Below are 19,327 nucleotides of genomic sequence, written 5' to 3' on the forward strand. Positions count from 1 at the left end.
TGCCATGCCTGCCCCACACCTTCTCTAAAAGTGTGTGGCTCCTAAGCAATGAATGGCCCTGAATGGCTCTCTGCTCCTAGGGAGGGTCCATGTGGTCGTGTTAAAATGCATGCACTTGAATATTTTGGTACATGACTGTTTTTGAATTATGGTTTTCTCAGGGTATATGCCCGGTAGTGGGATTGCTGGGTCGTATGGTAGTTAGATTTTTAGTTTTTTAAGGAACCTCCATACTGTTCTCCATAGTGGCTGTACCAATTCACATTCCCACCAACAGTGCAAGAGGGTTCCCTTTTCTCCACACCCTCTCCAGCATTTATTGTTTGTAGATTTTTTGATGATGGCCATTCTGACCGGTGTGAGATGATATCTCATTGTAGTTTTGATTTGTATTTCTCTAATGATTAATGATGTTGAGCATTCTTTCATGTGTCTGTCTGTTGGCAATCTGTATGTCTTCTTTGGAGAAATGTCTATTTAGGTCTTCTGCCCATTTTTGGATTAGGTTGTTTGTTTTTTTAATGTTGAGCTGCATGAGCTGCTTGTAAATTTTGGAGATTAATCCTTTGTCAGTTGCTTCATGGACTTGAGGATACGGGGAGGGGGAAGGGTAAGCTGGGACGAAGTGAGAGAGTGGCATGGACATATATACACTACCAAACATAAAATAGCTAGCTAGTGGGAAGCAGCCGCATAGCACAGGGAGATCAGCTTGGTGCTTTGTGACCACCTAGAGGGGTGGGATAGGGAGGGTGGGAGGGAGGGAGATGCAAGAGGGAAGAGATATGGGGACATATGTATATGTATAACTGATTCACTTTGTTATAAAGCAGAAACTAACACACCATTGTAAAGCAATTATACTCCAATAAAGATGTTAAAAAATGCATGCACTTGACTTCCTAAGTGTATATGTACAATAGCTATGTACATATATAGTTTCAAAGTACCAATTCTCTTTGCTTGGATTTATTCAACTACTCTAGATTTCTGGATAGACAAGAATCACAGGATGTGAGAGATGGCAAAGATCTCAGTATTCCTGCGTCTTACAGTAATTTCAGACTCAAAGAAACCAGCATACACCAAGGTAAGGGTCCCTGAATTATCATCCTTACAGACCTTATTTGGGGGTCGCATTTTCCAAATTTGCCAATTTGGGAAAAGGTATTATCAGAGGTGGTTGGTCTTTTAAAAACATTTTACATATATGTAATATTCATTTCAGAAGTAGTGCTGCCAACGTGTAACTTCACTTGTCAGATCCAGTTTTGCTGCAAGTTGAATATTTTTACCTGTGACCTGGATAAAGCACAAAAAGCTTGTGGAACCAATGAGGTTCAAAGACACAGCAATGGCCACTCCCAGCTACCTCCTTTCTCCCTGCTATAGAGACCTGAGTGCCTCTAATCCACCCTTGTTCTAGAAGGACTCTAGGAGTCTGCTAGTGAAAGGACACTGGATTGGGAGTCAGAAGACTTGAGTTCTAATCTTTACACTGCCACTATCTCTCTGAATTTGCAGATCTCCATCTGGAAAATGGGAGCATTGGAAAGGATGGTTTTTATGGGTCTCTTCCAGTTTTGACAGTATAGGATTCTGGTTTTGCATTTAATGGGCTCATATGGAAAATGTTCCTTAGGCTACCAGATTTCTAGCTAGGTAATTTTGTGTGTATTCTTGGAGGGCGGTGTGGCGTTGGGCAGGGGCGGGGGGAGGGAGGAGGGGGAGGAGGGGTAAAGTTGTCAAATAGAAAAATATCATCTTGGTCTTTTAAGTACTTTATTCACACACACAGAAGCAATCACTTCCCTTTAGATAATGCTGTAAAATTGAAGCCTTACATTATATATGTCTGGTCTCCTTTTAGATGAAACTATTATGCTTTTATTTAATATCCTTTTGAGAAAAATTTCTAGATGAACACAATCTACTAACGTCTTCCTGAACTTTTTTATGTTTTACTCAACCGGAAACATGAAATCACTAAGTCAAAAGGTCCACTGCATATTACTGTCAATCTGTAACATTTGAAGAGAAAACCTAAATAACACTCTCTACTCTGTGGCTAAAAGAGACTCCTTATAGTCCTTTATGAAACATTCAATCACCCAAGACCCAGATGATCTGCAAACAATAAGGAAGTAATTTAAAATGAAATCCTGGGCTCAGCTTACCTTCAGAGGCAAAACACAAGGCAGCTTGGCAAAAAAAGTCTGAAACTGGTTGCTGATGATTGCCCAGAGGCTACTAGGAGAATCCATGGGCAAAGCTTCCATGAAGGTAGCAATGTTTTCCAAACAGCGTATCATAGCACCCCCTGCTGGTAAATTCTTTTTGTTATTTAGACCCTAAAAACACAAAGCATAGGCAATCAACTGCTGAAACAGTGTGGGAATTCATACAGCTATTTGGCGAAGATCAGTTTTTAAAAATCATATATTCGCACTATAAACACGTGTTGTGTGCCTGCTATAAAGGCTAATCATTGTAACTTCAGGAGTACAGGGAAAAATGGACGAGTCCACACAAAGTTGGGGGGGAAACTGATCTCTGACTCAGTGAGAAAGGGTGACATGTGAACAGGAAATTAGAAACACCTTTTAAGGATCTACAATTGGTGTGGTTAGGTGTCAAGAAACGCAGTGAATGATGCTTGTTGGCAACTCCACCGGCCAAATACTGAGGATGACTACTATAGCAACAGCAAAGTCCCTACGGCAATCTGCCAACCCTCCAAGCTAACCGAGCAAAGCTAATGAGCAGAGGACAGGAGACAGACTCCAAGTAAAGCGATACAGCGAATAAGCCGTGGAGGTGAGAAGTAGCTTCAAGTCTCATGATACAGAAAATAAGCAGACCTCGAACCCAGATCTTGTGATACACAAACAAACAGTGAAGCTGAAACCTGAATCCAAGCCTCGTGATGCGATGCACATGCATCTGCGCACCACCCATTCTGACAGCTGGAGAGTTTTGTGGAGGTGAGTGTTCCACGCCTGGCATGCACCTCTTAGCGAAGGGGTCCAGAGACTTCAAGTAAATTCTAAGTCCGCACTAAACAGCAGTGTCCAACCGACACTATTCTATGTGTTGGCAATTTTCATTTTTTAAATTTTTTAATGTTAAATTACTTAAAATTTAATTTGACATTTAAAATTTAATACTTAAATTAAATGACTTTGAATTTCTTCCTCAGCAGTGATTTCGGCAGGGGCTCAGAGTGCCGAGAAAGCAAACCTACCTCCAAGAGCTGACTGAGGACAGCAACAGAGCTCAGTTCATTGAAGTCCATCAGAGACGTGGCCAAGGTCCGTAAAAAAGTCCCATCTGGAAAGACAACCATCAGATTTAGTAGCGTTTGGGTTTCAGCACCTAGCCACGTCTGTGGTGTCTGGATTCCCCATGGATGAATTACCTTTGATAGTGCTCTGGAACAGCTGCGGGAAGATGCCATTGGGAGCCAGTTGATGGAAGATACAGCGCAGGAACTGCTTGGCCACCCCCGCTGCATTGCCGGGGAGCATCATGCTGGTGTTGACCAGGGAGAGAAAACACAAGGAATCTTGGAGCAACCAGCATGAGTTCAGGTATTTATTTACTTATTTATTCACATACACATCAGTCCTCTTATGGAATATCCCACTGTCATTTTCATTAGCAAGATGAAATATTCTAGTCACATGGAATCCCTGTTAACGATACGTTTTTAGAAAGAGGGAACCAGGTAATGTCAGAGTTGGTCTCAGACTAATTCCAGCCACCCCACTGTACAGATGAGGGCTCCCAGTCAGAGAGAAAAGGTGACCTACAAAGGCTACAAGTCCAGAGAATGGCAGAGTCAGGACTAGAATCCAGGATGGGGATTATCAGCAAGATCCTCTCAGAAAGTGGCGTTGGCTAAGAGAGAGAGCCCCTCTGAGGGAAAATGCAGGAGGGAGATGTCCATTCCTACTGGAAGATCTGGGAAGTTTTCTTGGGGCATCTGAGCTGCTACTTGTAAAAAGGTTAGGACTTTGATATGTGCAGTTTTCCCCTTTACCCTCTGCACTACCAACTGCATGTCAAAACAGGGAGCCAAGAGATGATTATTTGGCCTTTCCCCTTAGACCAAAGTATCAGAAAGGACGTTCCCAGAGGTGATTGTAGCTGAGTTGCTGAAAAGAAGAAGGAGGAAATCAAAGAGCCCAGCTGGGTAACTAGTAAAAAATCCGTCTTGTCTAATTGTTTCTTTCTGCCTTGTCTACCCTGATATGCTGGCTCAAACTTATAGGTCAAAAATGTTCTTCAGGAAGAAATGACACCAAACTCTCACAAACTCTTTTGAAAATTAGAAAAGGAGGGAACCCTTCCCAGTGTATTTTATGAGGCCCTAAAACTAAAATCAGATAAAGCATTACAAATAAAACAAAACAAAAACCAAGAAGGAACAAAATGAAAAGAAAAAGGACAGACCAATAGTCCTCATGGACATTGACTCCAACTGTAGATAAAAAGGATTATTGACCGTGACCAAATAGAGTTTATCCCAGGAATGTAAGAATCACTTAATATTCAAAACCCAATCAATGCAATTCAATATCTTAAAGAATAAAGGGTAAAAACCATAGTTATTTCAATAGATAACAGAAAGTGCATTTGATAAAATTCAACATGCATTCATAAAAAACTCTCAGCAAACTAGAAATAGAAGGAACTATCCTCAGTCTGGTAAAGGGCACCTATGAAAACCTATAGCAAACATAATTAATGGTGAGATATTAAATGATTGTCTTGTAAGAGCAGGAACAAGGCAAGGGTGCTCATTCACATCTTTACTTTTACACTGGAGGCCCTAGCCAATGCAAGAGAGTAACAAAAAAATAAAAGGCATAAAAATCAGAAAGAGGTGAAACTGTCACTATTTACAGACGATATGACTTTCTACATACAATTGCCTTTACATTCTAAGGAATCTAAAAGGCAGCTACTACAACTAATAAGTGAAGTTAGTTTATTACATTACAATATGAATACAAAAATTGTATATCTGTATATCAGCAGCAAAAAGTTAGAAAACCAAAATGTTTTAAATTTCATTTACATTGGCATTAAAAACCCAAAATTCCTGGGAATAAATTTAACAAAAGCTATGCAAGATCTCTACAATGAAAGCCATAAAACATTGCTGAGAGAAACAAGGACCAAATGAAATGACAATAGACACCATGTTTATTAATTGAAAGACTCAATATTTTTATGATATCATTTATCCCCAAACTGACTTAGAGTCTGAATACAATCCTAGGAGGCTTTCCCCCACAGATTGAGAAGCTTTTTCTACAATTTATATGGAAATGTAAGGAATCTAGAATATCCAAATCAACCTTCTTTTAAAGGATGACCAAAGTTGGAGAACTCACAATGACTTCAAGACCTACTATACGGCTACAGTAATCGAGGCTACAGTAATCGAGACAGCGCGGCGCCAGCACAAGGATCAACATATAGATCAGTGAGGCAGGACAGAGAGCCTAGAAACAGACTGAACCTAATACGGTTATCTGATTTTAACAGACACCAAAGGGATCCAATGGGGAAAGGGAAAGTCTTTTTTTTTTTTTTAATGGCGCTGAAATAACTAAGGTATTCACATGGATAAAATGGAACTTCAGCCCCTACCTCACACCATACATAAAAATTAATTTGAGATGGATCATGTAAATGCTAAATATAAATGCTAAAACCATAAAACTTCTATTGGGAGACATTGGAAAATATATTCTTGACTTAAGGATAGGCAAAGGTTCCTTAGATACACAATAAGAAGGAATAGTCATAAGTTGTTTTAAAATTTTAAAACATTAGACTTCATCTAAGTTAAAAACTTCTCATCAGAGCTTCCCTGCCAATGCAGGGGACATGGGTTCAAGCCCTGGTCCGGGACCACATGCCATGGAGCAACTAAGCCCGTGGGCTGCAACTACTGAGCGTGTGCTCTAGAGCCCGTGAGCCACAACTACTGAGCCCGCGTGCCACAACTACTGAAGCCTGTGTGCCTAGAACCCGTGCTCTGCAACAAGAGAAGCCACCGCAATGAGAAGCCCACACGCCGCAACTAGAGAAAACCTGAGCACAGCAACGAAGACCCAACACAGCCAAATAAATAAATAAATTTATTTTTTAAAAAAAAGTATTTGTTGACTGAAATGAGTGAATGCAGGACTGAATAAATGAAGGTGTGAAGAGAAAATGAACGAGTGCTCTCTGGAGCTGCAACTGAACCTAACCATATTCCTCCCGTGGTAAACACTCTAGTGTTTTAGAAATGGATGAACATGCACAGGGGACGAAAAGAAAGTGAGATTTGAGCTCATTTTAGGACCTTACCTTTCTGCTTGATTAGAAAAAGTTGTGCTGGATGCCAATCTAGGAAATAAAGTAAACAGAGTCACATGAGTATCTTAGGGTTTCATGATGAAATGCATGAGTACTGTATGCCGCACTGCAGCTCCCATTTAGATGGGGGACATGTAAAACCATTGACAATTCCTTTGACCAGGGACAGAGGATCCACTCAGGGGTCAATCTCCAGGGTTCAATTTAATCTAGTTTCTGAAATCTGCTTTCTGCATCAAATATTTCCATGGAGATGCATACAGTTGAGTTAGTTGAATAGCACCCAGTCAATCTACAAATATGTCCTTTGCAGCCAGGTTAGACAGATAACAGAACAGTATTTGACCCAGTCCATCCCCATATTAACTCAACTCAAAATTCATTTCTTTGTATACAACCTCTGAAACCTCACCGCAAACAAACCACAAACTGTCAAAGCCTCTGTAAGATAGCAAAATAGGTAACGGGTATTTGTCAGCTAATCGTTGGGTTGAAATGACATATTGAAAAGAGAAATGTATTAGGTTAAGTAATCGATATATAACATGTAATTTTTGAAAAATATAATTATATGGTTCTATATGCATGGAAATATTCTAGATGTATAGAAAGAAAAAGAATGTAATAAATTCGTGGGTTTAGAAAAACACGTCTTGATCAGTGAGATACTGAAGAAACAAACAAGGAGAATGCTAAAAATTTATTCACTTAAGACCACAACAGTGAATCGAGTCAAGAATGCATTTGGACAGGAATAGAGGGTCCAGCACCAGTAACACCAGACATGATTCCCAGTTTCTTTGGTTATGGCCTCTCTCATACTAGTGACACTACAAGGAATAGATAAGCATTGGCAAATGAAATAAACAGTAATTAAGGGTGCAGCCAATGTGATCTTGAAGGCTGCATCTAGAAAAAGGGGTGGGTAAATGTTAAGAGATCTAAGTAGAAAGCAAAATATGAAATCATATGGAAAGCCTTGGGTGATAAATGAAAGGATGTGCTGAACTTACACACTCTTAGAACATGCTGGAAATAGTTCCTGTGGGATTAGAATAAACTTAAGTGTTCGTAAATCCACATTGCCTCACCTGGAATTGAGGTATGCAAGGAAAGCCTGAATCAGGTGACTACTGAATCTGCCTTCTTGGTAGGTTTGGTTGCTAAGAATTGGGCAGCTTGCTTTTTAATGCTCTCCCTGTCTCTTGCTAGTCTGCCCAAAGGAGGTACAGATTTAACGATTTTTATATGTAAGTATGTAAAAATGTATCTCTATTGTTTTTCCTTTGCTTTTCTTCAAAACTTGTTTGTTTCCATCCTAAGAATTGGCAATGCTTGAACATGACTTATTCTCCCTTATGTTAAAACAAAATAAAAACCCCTCTATGTATCTATTACAACTTAGATCAGCTATTTCAAGGAGATGGTAACAGACCAGAACAATAATTCTGTCTGTTCTAAAACTGAAAAGTATTGATAGTAGGAATCGAGACCTTGCATTAATAAAAAACTTTCAATTACGCAAGTATTGCTGATAGCAGGTATAACATTTATTCCACATTTATTATGATTAGGTTAAATCAAGGGCTTAATTCATCTTTTCTTACCTATCTCCCTGTGTTCATCACTTACTTTACACATTGGCTATTTCTAAGTATTAGAGGTGGAATAGTTATACCAAGTCTGACTGCATACTAAGGATACACACACCTAAGGATACTACAGAAAAATTTGGGGAAGGGGGATAAGGGAGTCACATACTTCTGGGCTTGAGGGGTTTTTAATGCTTCCCTGTTTGTCTTTAACTTGAAATCATCATTTTTTTCATTAAAAAGATTAAATTTTAGCTCCATCAAGATTCATTCTCTTTCCTCCATCAAATACCAGGAATTTGCAGAATCCAGGTTTTTTCTCCAACCTCCTCCATAGAGACATTCCCTAAGAAATCATTTCCATCCTGAACTCCCATAGCACTCACCACACATATCGCTCATGAATACAGCTCTTAATCATGTCCCATCTTTTATGGCTACTCAGTTATTCCACACATCACTGTCCTCTTCGACAACTAAGCCATAAAGCACTTGAGGGCAAGAGCTAGGTGTAATGCCTGCAACCTAAAGCACCTAGCTCTGTGCTAGCACAGATTGGAAACTTAACACATTCATGGGGAGTTAACTCAGTCCTCTCCTATACGTTGTGTATGCTAGGACTACAATTTGTTACTGAATTTGAACTTTACTTGTATCCATGAAGTACATCACTTTTCTTCTAATGTCCTATCTTACTAAATGGAATTTTCTTAACATGAAAATTCTCAAAGCAGCTAAGTTTTAATCAGTCAGGCTGAAGGCTCTGTTCCCAAAATGAGTGCATCTTTCCTTTTTCTGAGTCAGAAGTATAAAACTACTATACTTCCATTTATCCCTTCACGTGACAATGCCGCAAGTTGCATAATTAAGTGAGCCACCCTGATTACAAGTGCCTAGAGAACCCATCTTAAAACAGGTAAAGTGAGGGACTTCCCTGGTGGCACAGTGGTTAGGACTCCACGCTCCCAAAGCAGGGAGCCTGGGTTCGATCCCTGGTAGGGGAACTAGATCCCACATGCATGCCACAACTAAGAGATTGCATGCCACAACTAAGGAGGCTGCCTGCAGCAACAAAGACCTGCTACAACCAAATAAATAAATAAATATTTTTTTAAAAAACAGGTAAAGAAAGATAATAATAACATCTAAAAGTTACAAAGTGTTTAGTGTGAATTATGCACAGTTCTGAGCACTGTAACATACACTGGCTCACACAGTATTTAATAGAGAACAACAAACAGTAGGGTTTTCTTAGTGCAGTTTCCTCTAGCTCCACTCTGACGTTGTGACTCATGACCCTACATGGCTGTAGAATTCAACCAAAAGTTTGGTACATTCAGTTTGTGAAATTAGTCTGAGTTGATCCCACAAATATCAAGCATCTGTAAGGTTACAAAATGTTTCACTTTTGAATTGGCAGTTTTTATTTAAGGATACAGATTGAGTAAGGCTCCTTCCTACCAAACAAAACAGAAGCTGACATTCACCTTCCCACAGACTGCATGATATCCAGCAACAACGGGGCTGCCAAGTCTGGGCTTAAGTGAATGAATGTGGAGAGGACCACAATGGCCAGCCCAAGGGTTTCCTCATCATACTCTTCAAGAATGGCCCCACAGTCATGGCATCTGCAAAGAAAACAGAGGAATGCTTTCCGTGAAAGCCGACAGTGGTTTCAAGGTGTAAGTACATGCAGCCATTTTTGGTGAGTCTTGGAAAAGTCCCCAAAAGGAGGTCAGCGGTCCCATTCTAACAATAAATAGAAAACTCCAGCACCACCATCACCTTAGACACAGAAATAGCACACACACCAGAGATCAGGAAGGTTCCGCGGATCACTGAAAACAGTCTTTCAACTCATTACTATCTGGCCTTTACACGAATTAGAGCTCCCTTTTACAATGAGCGCCAATTGGACTAATAGTTTGAAGCTTCTGGTTGAAGGATTTTCTGCATGTGAAATTATTGCTGGGGATAGTCGCTAACTAGATTTTTTTTCATTTGTTGAAATTAAAAGTGAAAAATGTCTAGACAAAAATGGAAGCCTTCCCAATCTTTCAGATTTAAAAACATCCTATTAATAAAGACGTAGACATAGAGAATGTACTTGAGGACACGGGGGCAGGGAGGGGGAAGCTGGGGAGAAGTGACAGTAGCATCGACATATATACACTACCGAATGTAAAATAGATAGCTAGTGGGAAGCAGCAGCATAGCACAGGGAGATCAGCTCCGTGCTTTGCAATGACCTAGAGGGGTGGGATAGGGAGGGTGGGAGGGAGGCTCAAGAGGGAGGGGATACGGGGACATGTGTGTGTACATGGCTGATTCACTTTGGTGTACAGCAGAAACTAACACAGCATTATGAAGCAATTATACTCCATAAAGATCTATTGAAAAAAGAAATAAAACAAAAATAAATAAAAATTTAAAAATCCTATTTGTGGGTGAGAGACAGAATAGTCTAGTCAATAGAACGCTGTAGAAAGCCTAGGGAGTCTGGATCAAGTCTCTTCTCTACCCGTCGTCACTCAGATCAGTTTATGAACTCACCACGCCTACTGAGAGTGCAGTCTGTAAAAAAACAATGGTCCCTGCTCTTAAGGAACTTCCAGCTTATTGCTCTTTGTAGTATCTAATGTGAGTTCAACTGACGTCATCTCAACCAAAGCGGAGCTCTTTTTCTCAGTGGCCGCTGAACAGATTTATACGGTGAAGGGAAAAGCAAGGGAGGCAGCGCTAAAATAGCTACTGTGACCTTTCCATCTGAAAACTTCCTGATATACATATATATCACTCCTTACAAACTTCCTGATATACATACATATCACTCCTTACAAACTGACTTTTTAAAAAAATATAGGATTCACACTTGTAACTAAAAATGAAGATAAATGGAGTACACACAAAGGCAACCGGGAAGACAACTAGGAAATATTGAGACTTGGAGGAGGACACAAAATGAGAAAATTATACCAGAGAAAGAGCTAAGAAGAGTTGCTAACAAGTTGCTAACAAGCAACTAGGTGCTCCCCATGTGGACATGGTAAGGAGCTGTTCAAGATAGGCCTTTCACTTCTTCAGTAATGACGGCCAGCTGTGGCCAGCTGCATGGATCCTCATACCAGCCCCTTCCACCTCACCTTCCTCTCCTTTTATCACAAGCCTACTCAATTTCTCACGTGGGTCACCTTTACCAGGAAGCCTCCCCGGCACAAGGGATCTTTCCAAATTTGAAATTGTACAAGTCTTATTCTTTATCGTATTCACTGAACAGCATTTATGTGCCAGGAAATGTATAGGGAGCTCAGAGTATAAAGTACAGAAGAAAGGGTACTAGTCCCTAAGGAACTCACAATCTATTACAGAACATGTGTGTATAAACACCTAACGATTAAAATACACCATGATAAGTGGTAGAACAGAGAGATGTATCAAATACTATGGGAACTTGGAGAATGGCATGATGCGTTCTGCCTTGTGAAATCAGGGAAACTTGGCCTCAGGCTGGGTCTTGAGGCATGAATAGGAGTTCACCAGGCAGAGAAAGTACAGAGTGAAGGGCACCTATGAGATCACAGAGGAGAGAACACATCAGGCATGCTCTGGAGAAGGTGAGGGGGCTAGGGAAGGAGTTCCTGGTGAGGAGTGGTTAAGTCCATACCTTCACAACCTAAAGGGCCTTTTACAATCAGCTAAAGCATTTGGACTTTATCCCATAAGAAATCTGGGGGGACTGAAGGCTGATAAACAGAGAGGCAACGTAACCAATCTGAGATTCAGAGAATGAATTCTACCAGCTGGATCATATCTCAAACTTAGTCCCACTCTGAACAATTTGAAGCTTCTGGATGAGAGATTTCATTTGTGTGAAACTATTGCTAGGAATAATCAGTAAGCGGACATTACTTGCATTCATCCAAATTAAAAAAGAAAAATGCCTTGGCATAGATGAAAGCTGCCCATACAATACTGCATTTCTAAAGTAACAAATGCTTACCAACACTTATGGCTACAGCCATTTGAAGAACAAATTATGACTTAAAAGCATAGCATGCCTCCTCTGATATTTTCTCACAACCATGGTGAGCAACTTCTCAAATTCTGTAAACAGTGAAGAAAATAACTGTGAGCTTACTTGTCTGTCATCACCGTGGGCTGCTCGTCTGTGAATTCTTCGGGTGCTGGTACAAACATACTCACAATGCTGGGTGCTGACAGCAGGCTGGATTTCGTGGCACCTGGGTAAGCAGCAAAGAAACAGCTGGTGAATAGATATGTGTGTCCGGGGGCCAGGAAAAGCCCTATTCTCCTCTTATAAATCCTCCAAAGATCACATTCACAGGGATGTAACAGGGACAGCCCAATTCCATTGTGAAAAACCGTCAAGAGTGAAATGAATTCAAGAAAGACTGATTTGTTTTGGCTTATATCATTTTAAGAGCTAGACTGCTATGGTTCATTTTGCTTCTTGACTCTGAAAAAAAATCAGAAAGAGTTCGGGTGTGCCAACAATGTACTAAAACAGGGAGGAAAAAAAGTGTGTGTGTGGGATCTATTCAAGGGTATCCTTAAATGAGTTACAACCCTTAATTGCTAGGCATAAATGGAAGCTGCTCATACAATACTACATAAAATCACAAATGCATGCCGACACTAAAATGTTGCTAATTTGGAAAGGGAACCAGATCCTAGATCTCTACACACCTAAGCAAGAGGAGAAGTTTGAGCTAAGAAATATCAGGAAAGTTTTCTACTTTGTAAATTAATATAAGCCCCAAAGCAAAAGACTTCATTTTTCAAACTGAAATCTTTATGAATGAAATATGAAGTGTTTTTGAATGAACCATCTGGTGACTTCAGCCAATCGATATCACAGAGTTTAGTACTTTGGGTTTTGCTGCCTTCAGAGAAATCTGAGGCAGGAATCTAGTGCTCTAGTGATGAGTAAATCTGGAGATCCAGGAGACTGTTCTCCATTAAGAAAACCACCAGCGCTAGACAGATTCTCCAGGAACTATGGAAATAAGGCACTCCAAGAATACCAAAGTGACAACTCAGAATAATACCATGTTCTACAAAGTACTAACTGAGACTGAGTTCTTCAAACAGGAAAGAAGCCAGAAAAACCCAATGGTCGTTAAAGAATCTGTTTTTCATTAAGGAACTGCTAACTTTGTGCTGAAAAACAAAACAAAACTGTCTGGTCTTTCCTTAAATAGGAGAAAGATAATGACTCAGAGAATTGGTTTCTAAAGGAATCAACATAAAAAATTTTAGAAACCTCACCAAGTGGGCAAAGTATTTCAATCTGAGAGAGAAAAAAATGGTATCAAAGCCTTTGATGCTTCCATACTATACAGACTCCCTTGTCTGATCAAAGGCTACAAAATCTGTTTATAAGGAGACCTTCAGACCCAAACAGCAAAGGAAATTATCTGAAAATATCTTGATGTCACTTCCGAGGATCCCAAATGGGAATCCAAATTTTGCTACTATATTTATCAGCTACCTCTGAGATAATACTCTTTCCAATTATATCATTAACAAAGATCTCCAGCTGTTTCATAAAGATGATGCTTTGAAAGGAAGCAACATATTTATTACAAACAAAAGTATAAATTGATTAATAATAGAAAAGGCAAGAACTGGGCCAAGATAAAAGAAGATATGATTGATTATTAAAACAGTAAGGTAAACTGCATGAAGTTGCTTCAATAAACCAAAACATGGAAAGTTCAACTCCAGTACTCCACATTTCTTGAACATTGACACACCACATCTGCCAGATGCCATAATGCCTGTGCTGAAAGTGGAAACTCAGCCCACAAGATACGTGGTGATATATATACAGTCTTACTAGAAACATAAGCAACTGATTTTTTAAAAAACCAACAACTCTGAGTCAAGGCTTTCAGAAGATGCTTGCTAATCACTATTGCATACACAGAAATCACAATTCAAGTGAAGAAAAGTGGGAATCCAAGTCATTTGGGTGGTTTCAAGCCAATCCTTACCTAATACAAATGCCGAGGAACAGATTTTTTTTTTTTTTTTTAAAGAAGATGTTGGGGGTAGGAGTTTATTAATTAATTAATTTATTTTTGCTGTGTTGGATCTTTGTTTCTGTGCGAGGGCTTTCTCTAGTTGCAGCAAGCGGGGGCCACTCTTCATCGCGGTGCGCGGGCCTCTCACTATCGCAGCCTCTCTTGTTGTGGAGCACAGGCTCCAGACACGCAGGCTCAGTAGTTGTGGCTCACGGGCCTAGTTGCTCCGCGGCATGTGGGATCCTCCCAGACCAGGGCTCGAACCCGTGTCCCCTGCATTAGCAGGCAGATTCTCAACCACTGCACCACCAGGGAAGCCCAAGGAACAGATATTTTTGACAACAGCATCATGAATTTGTTTTTCCACACAACACAGAATGTACAAGGCAATATTTATGACAGTCATTTATAAAAGCAGATAGATTAAGTTATGAGACATTGGCCACCTTATGGCAACATTAGCTGAATCAATGGATTTCTAAATACTGCTTATGATAAGGGAGCAAAGAGTAATATACAAGGAGAAGGTGGGCAATGCAAAAAGGAAGCCATTGACCTCAGCCACCTTGTGCTATACCTGAGTCACAACTAAGTCTGCAGTATGAAGGGCAGTCCCATTATCTCCCATCATCTAGGGCAACACTTCTGGTGCCACCCCTACTGGTTCCCCTACTGAATACCCAAAGTGCACTGTATATGGAATTAGGAACAGAAACAGAACATTCTTAGAAACTTGAATAAAGAGGGGACCTCCTCCAAAGCCCAACTTCATAGCTGGAGATTTTTTTGTTTGTTTGTTTTTTGAGGTACGCGGGCCTCTCACTGCTGTGGCCTCTCCCATTGCGGAGCACAGGTTCCGGACGCGCAGGCTCAGTGGCCATAGGCTCACGGGCCTAGCCGCTCCGCGGCATGTGGGATCCTCCCGGACCGGGGCATGAACCCGTGTCCCCTGCATTGGCAGGCGGACTCCCAACCACTGCGCCACCAGGGAAGCCCATAGCTGGAGATTTTGACAAAAGCTTCTTAGAGAGTCTTGGAGAAAGTATACAGGTGCTGGTTTGTCTCAAAGCGTAAATGCACACATCAGTCCCCTAGTTATATCAATGGACTCTTCAGTTTACCATGAAAGAGACTTTCTTTGTTCCCATTACCTCATGCCACTTTTGCTTCTACTGACCGAGTCACTAGATCACGGACAAGCACCAGAGTTTGTTCAACCACCCTGACTTCTGCTCATAAAAGCTTTTCCTAAGCCCATAAGAGTCTCATCTCATCGGATACAGGAGATAAAACTGCTACTCAATGCCAAATAAATGTTAGCCAAAGCTGGAGATAACTGTCTCCTCATTCCTAAGGAAAATCAGAAGTGATATGGTCCAGGATAATAGGTTTGCTTGATTTATGGGACTAGCTAAGAGATGTGGTCATAATTCATTTTTGCTTTTTGGTTGTCACAAGTAATAGGTTAACCTGCCTTCTAAATTAAAAAAAAAAAGAACAAAAGTAATGATTAACTAGACATAAGATGAATTTAAAAATACATATTCTGATTATCTTAGCATAGATTTATTCTCAGCTTGCTCCTATGATCATCATAAAGTCAAGTGTATATTTTGTTCAGTTCCGGATAGCTGAAAAGAAGCTATTCATCTATGATCTCAATAATCTAGAAGAAACATAGATAAGCTGGGCCATGTTCAGAGAAGGAGATACAGGATGATATGGAAAACTGATACATATTAGGAGGAATACCAAATGACCAGGGATGTGTGGTTTAGAAAAGCCTGAGGAAACAAGCAACTGGTGGCTTTCTTCAAATATCTAAAAATTACGTGAGAGAGTCTAGACTTGCTTTGTGTGGCCCCAAAGGTTAAAAATTCACTATAAGGAAGAAATTTTTGTCAGTCATGTTCAAAGATGAGATGTCGTACATTCCCAGGTCCTGGAAGCGTTTGAGCAAAGGTTGGATCCACTTCATGGAGCTGCTGAAGAAGAGATTTCAGCACCTGCTGGGTGACTAGATGATTGACATATATGGTTTCTTTCACCCTTTCGGTCTGAGATTCTGCGACTCAGCTCACCTCTCATTCTCAGTGGCTGTCCCTCCAGGTCAGGGTTTAGGCACATTGGCACATTACACTGGCGTTTCCCAGGCTGTATCTGTTCTGTGGATAAATAGAACATTTCAGTCTTCATTGCGGTCAATTGCGCACAATTCACAATACAAAGAATTTAACCAATAATCTCTTGGGGCCATATTGTGGTGATTGTTACTGTTGATTATTAACATTTACAGGAAACATCCTAGATTTTAGGGTAGGGTTGCTTGGGGTTTCACTACAAACCTGCCATTCAGGTGTATGAGATGCAGCTGAAAGCAGGAGAGTATCTAAAACCATCCCTAAAAGTCCAGATTCTCTAATCCCTCCCCCACAAAAGCTCAAATCGCAAATCTCTTGATATGAAATGAAAGAAATGAAAGGCTAATGTCACAGCCATGAAAGACATGTTTTATGCAAATCAATAAATACGTAAGTGATCATTTGTGGCAATGACCAGATCGATCGTACAGAAAACATGTGGAACTGGTAGCAAGGAAATGACAGGCATTTGACTGAGGGCTGCAGAACAGGAATAAGGGGACAGGGGCACATGGAGGAGTAGTGCTTCAGGAACATTTTTTTCATGTGAAAGATGAGGCAAAGAAGCAAGCCATCAGATACGCATGGGTGGAGAAGAGGCAGGTATCCTCTGAGCGAGCAGGCACATGCTGAGGTGAGTCGATCATGACCCATGCTTTAGGCTGCCTTTCTCAGTGTGTCTGCATGACCAGATCTGTTCTTTTGGAGACTAGCAAGTCACTGAATCAACGTATGTGGTATAAAGTGACATGCCACGTAACAAAAAACTCCACACTCGTCAACTCTCTCTGGTCTTGGATTTGGGGAGAATTTTTATGACACTGATAAAAAAAAAGAATATTGAGATGAAGCTCTAGGAGGACTTGGTGACTAGCAAACCAACTTGGAGGATGGAAAACAAGCCCAGGAAAACTCAGACGAAAGAAATTCAGACAGCATGTGAATGGTTAAGTATTAGATGATAAACCAGAGTGACATGAACAAGGCTGAGGTTTAGTTGAAAAGTGAAAAATTCAGTTAAATGGGTTATTTGGCATCATGTAGGTTTTTTTTTAGATTAAAATTTGGATTAGAAATTGAGATCTATTTGCCTTTTTATCACTCTACAGAGTCAATCAAACTAAGCTGTAATTGTAGTCAGAATCTAAAATGGAGAGCTTAGGCTGAGCTTGCTACAGAGAACAGCAGCATGGTAAAATAATCTTCAGGTCAACCTAACGAAAGATGGGCATTTAATCATCGGAGAATGAACCTAACAGCAGCTTCCATTCTCAGTTTTACATAGCACGAGCTCAGTAAAGAGAGGAACAAAGTCCTCTTTGGTGTGAACAGAAAAGCTTCACCCAAACCCAGTAAACTCTCAAGGCTGGTTATTCAATGTCTTTCTCCTTGTCTCCCTTGCCCATTGGCTTTTGGCCATTTCATTATTCACTACCACTTATCACTAAAAAGAAGACAAAACACTAAACCTTTAAAATGTTAAGAACCTTAATAAAGGCCAGGAGAGTTGAAATTATCTGTTAAATATAGGATTGGGTATGGTGTGTAGGATTTAGTTATCTAGACTAGCTCTCTTTTTTTTCTTGAAGAACAGTGGGGAAAATAAGACGAAATATATGTAAATATTATGGTTGTGAAAAATTAACAGTATCTCAATATTTTGGTTTTGTGGACACTGTAATTCCTGGTCATAAAGAAAGCTATTAAAATAATTTCATATAACTGTAGCCAGAAAGTATACTAACCACGATACAAAAATAGTCCTATCCAAGTGTTGGCCCCCAGAGCATATCACAGTAGTAAACCCTGACATTTTCAAAGTGCATGCGTCTTGCAAAAAGCTTTCACATATATAATCTTGTAATCAAATGACCCATTTAATTAAAAAAGAAAAAACGAAAAGGCAGGCACTCAAAAGAGCAGAATTGCAGCAGTACTACTGGCTTGAGAAAGTAGTACATGTGCAGAACGTGGTAACAAAGTTTAGAAAATGCAGAGTGATCATGTTTAAAATAGACATGTCATGGCGGTCAATTCTTACTTTAAAATTGAGGTTAGAGGCAGTTCCATCGTATGAGCATGAGGGTGTGCGGCTGCAACCTGGTGACCCTGCTGACTAAAACACAGAGCTCATATTCCCAAACCTACCGGCAGATCATGACGTCACTAAGCTGACATTTGTTATTACTGTTATTATTACTATCAATAGTCCCTCATTTTTGATAATTCAGAGTTTATAAAACAGAGAATATTGATAATCTGGTGTTTTGTTTTGTTTTCTAATTTGCATCATGAAATCATAGTTCCATTCCCTCCTTTATGCATTTATATCATTTAACCCCCAAAGAGATAGCCTAACATCTGGTATCTGGGTCTTAGAGGAAAACAAACAAACAAAAAAAAAGAGTTGGACCAGCCGAGATGGAAGAACCGGTGGCTCTAGAATACTTGGAAAGTTTAAATAGACTTATTAATTACCTTAGGTTAAAAAAATTGTTTGAACCACAGAATATGAGAAAAAATCTATTCCTTCACAAGGAAGCAGAGGGGACACAGAGAAAGTGGCATTCGCTAATCTGAGAGGTAAAACAAGAAGAAAAAGCTTGACCCACCAGTGTCCCAGTTGCTGATGTTATGGGGGGCGCTAGACTGATGTTCCAGCTGTCGCTTCATTAACTGGCTCATTGTCAGAGCTCCCAGGGATCCCCTTTTCATCTGCCTATACTGAGCTATATGGAGGAAATTAGGAGATAATTACTAGGGGGAATAAATATGCACAGCACACAAAGGCTCTACACATCCACACAGAATCTTAATTGAACCTTCATTGGCTATTCATCATTGTTTAGTGAGTTGTATGCTCCTGTTCAGATGAAAAACTAAGGCACTATGCTATTTCTGGTGCCTGTCTTCACTCGATAAAGAAAGAAACAGTGCCTATGAGCACTTATCTGTAGCCTGTAAATATTTACCCCAGTTACAACAATATGATATTTTCATTTACTTTTTAATTTATATACTCTGCCTTGTTCCCAAAAGGATTCAAGACAGATACTACTACTTTGAATTTATAGCTTAACTTTCTTTAATGGAGCTGTGCATACATGCATAGTTTCAGTTTCCATTATATCCCTCTGAGGCCCCCGTGCATGTGTGTGTGTTTGTGTAT

The 19,327-nt window shown here is 40.1% G+C and overlaps 1 protein-coding gene across 3 annotated transcripts in view; it reads right to left on the minus strand.

Annotated features, from left to right (window-relative positions):
* The window catches only part of UNC79 (unc-79 homolog, NALCN channel complex subunit), a 201,812-nt gene that overhangs the window by 45,823 nt on the left and 136,662 nt on the right, over positions 1-19,327 (minus strand). For all 3 annotated transcript variants that reach the window (XM_033850688.2, XM_073800093.1, XM_073800094.1), the window contains 8 exons: positions 18,771-18,887; positions 16,099-16,182; positions 12,109-12,211; positions 9,458-9,598; positions 6,370-6,408; positions 3,419-3,531; positions 3,245-3,330; positions 2,178-2,351 (listed from right to left, as the gene is read on the minus strand). In XM_033850688.2, coding sequence (XP_033706579.2) covers positions 2,178-2,351; positions 3,245-3,330; positions 3,419-3,531; positions 6,370-6,408; positions 9,458-9,598; positions 12,109-12,211; positions 16,099-16,182; positions 18,771-18,887 — 857 coding nt within the window. The remainder of the gene's footprint in view (positions 1-2,177; positions 2,352-3,244; positions 3,331-3,418; positions 3,532-6,369; positions 6,409-9,457; positions 9,599-12,108; positions 12,212-16,098; positions 16,183-18,770; positions 18,888-19,327) is intronic.

Source organism: Tursiops truncatus, chromosome 2 (assembly GCF_011762595.2).
Source record: "Tursiops truncatus isolate mTurTru1 chromosome 2, mTurTru1.mat.Y, whole genome shotgun sequence".
NCBI lineage: Eukaryota > Metazoa > Chordata > Mammalia > Artiodactyla > Delphinidae > Tursiops > Tursiops truncatus.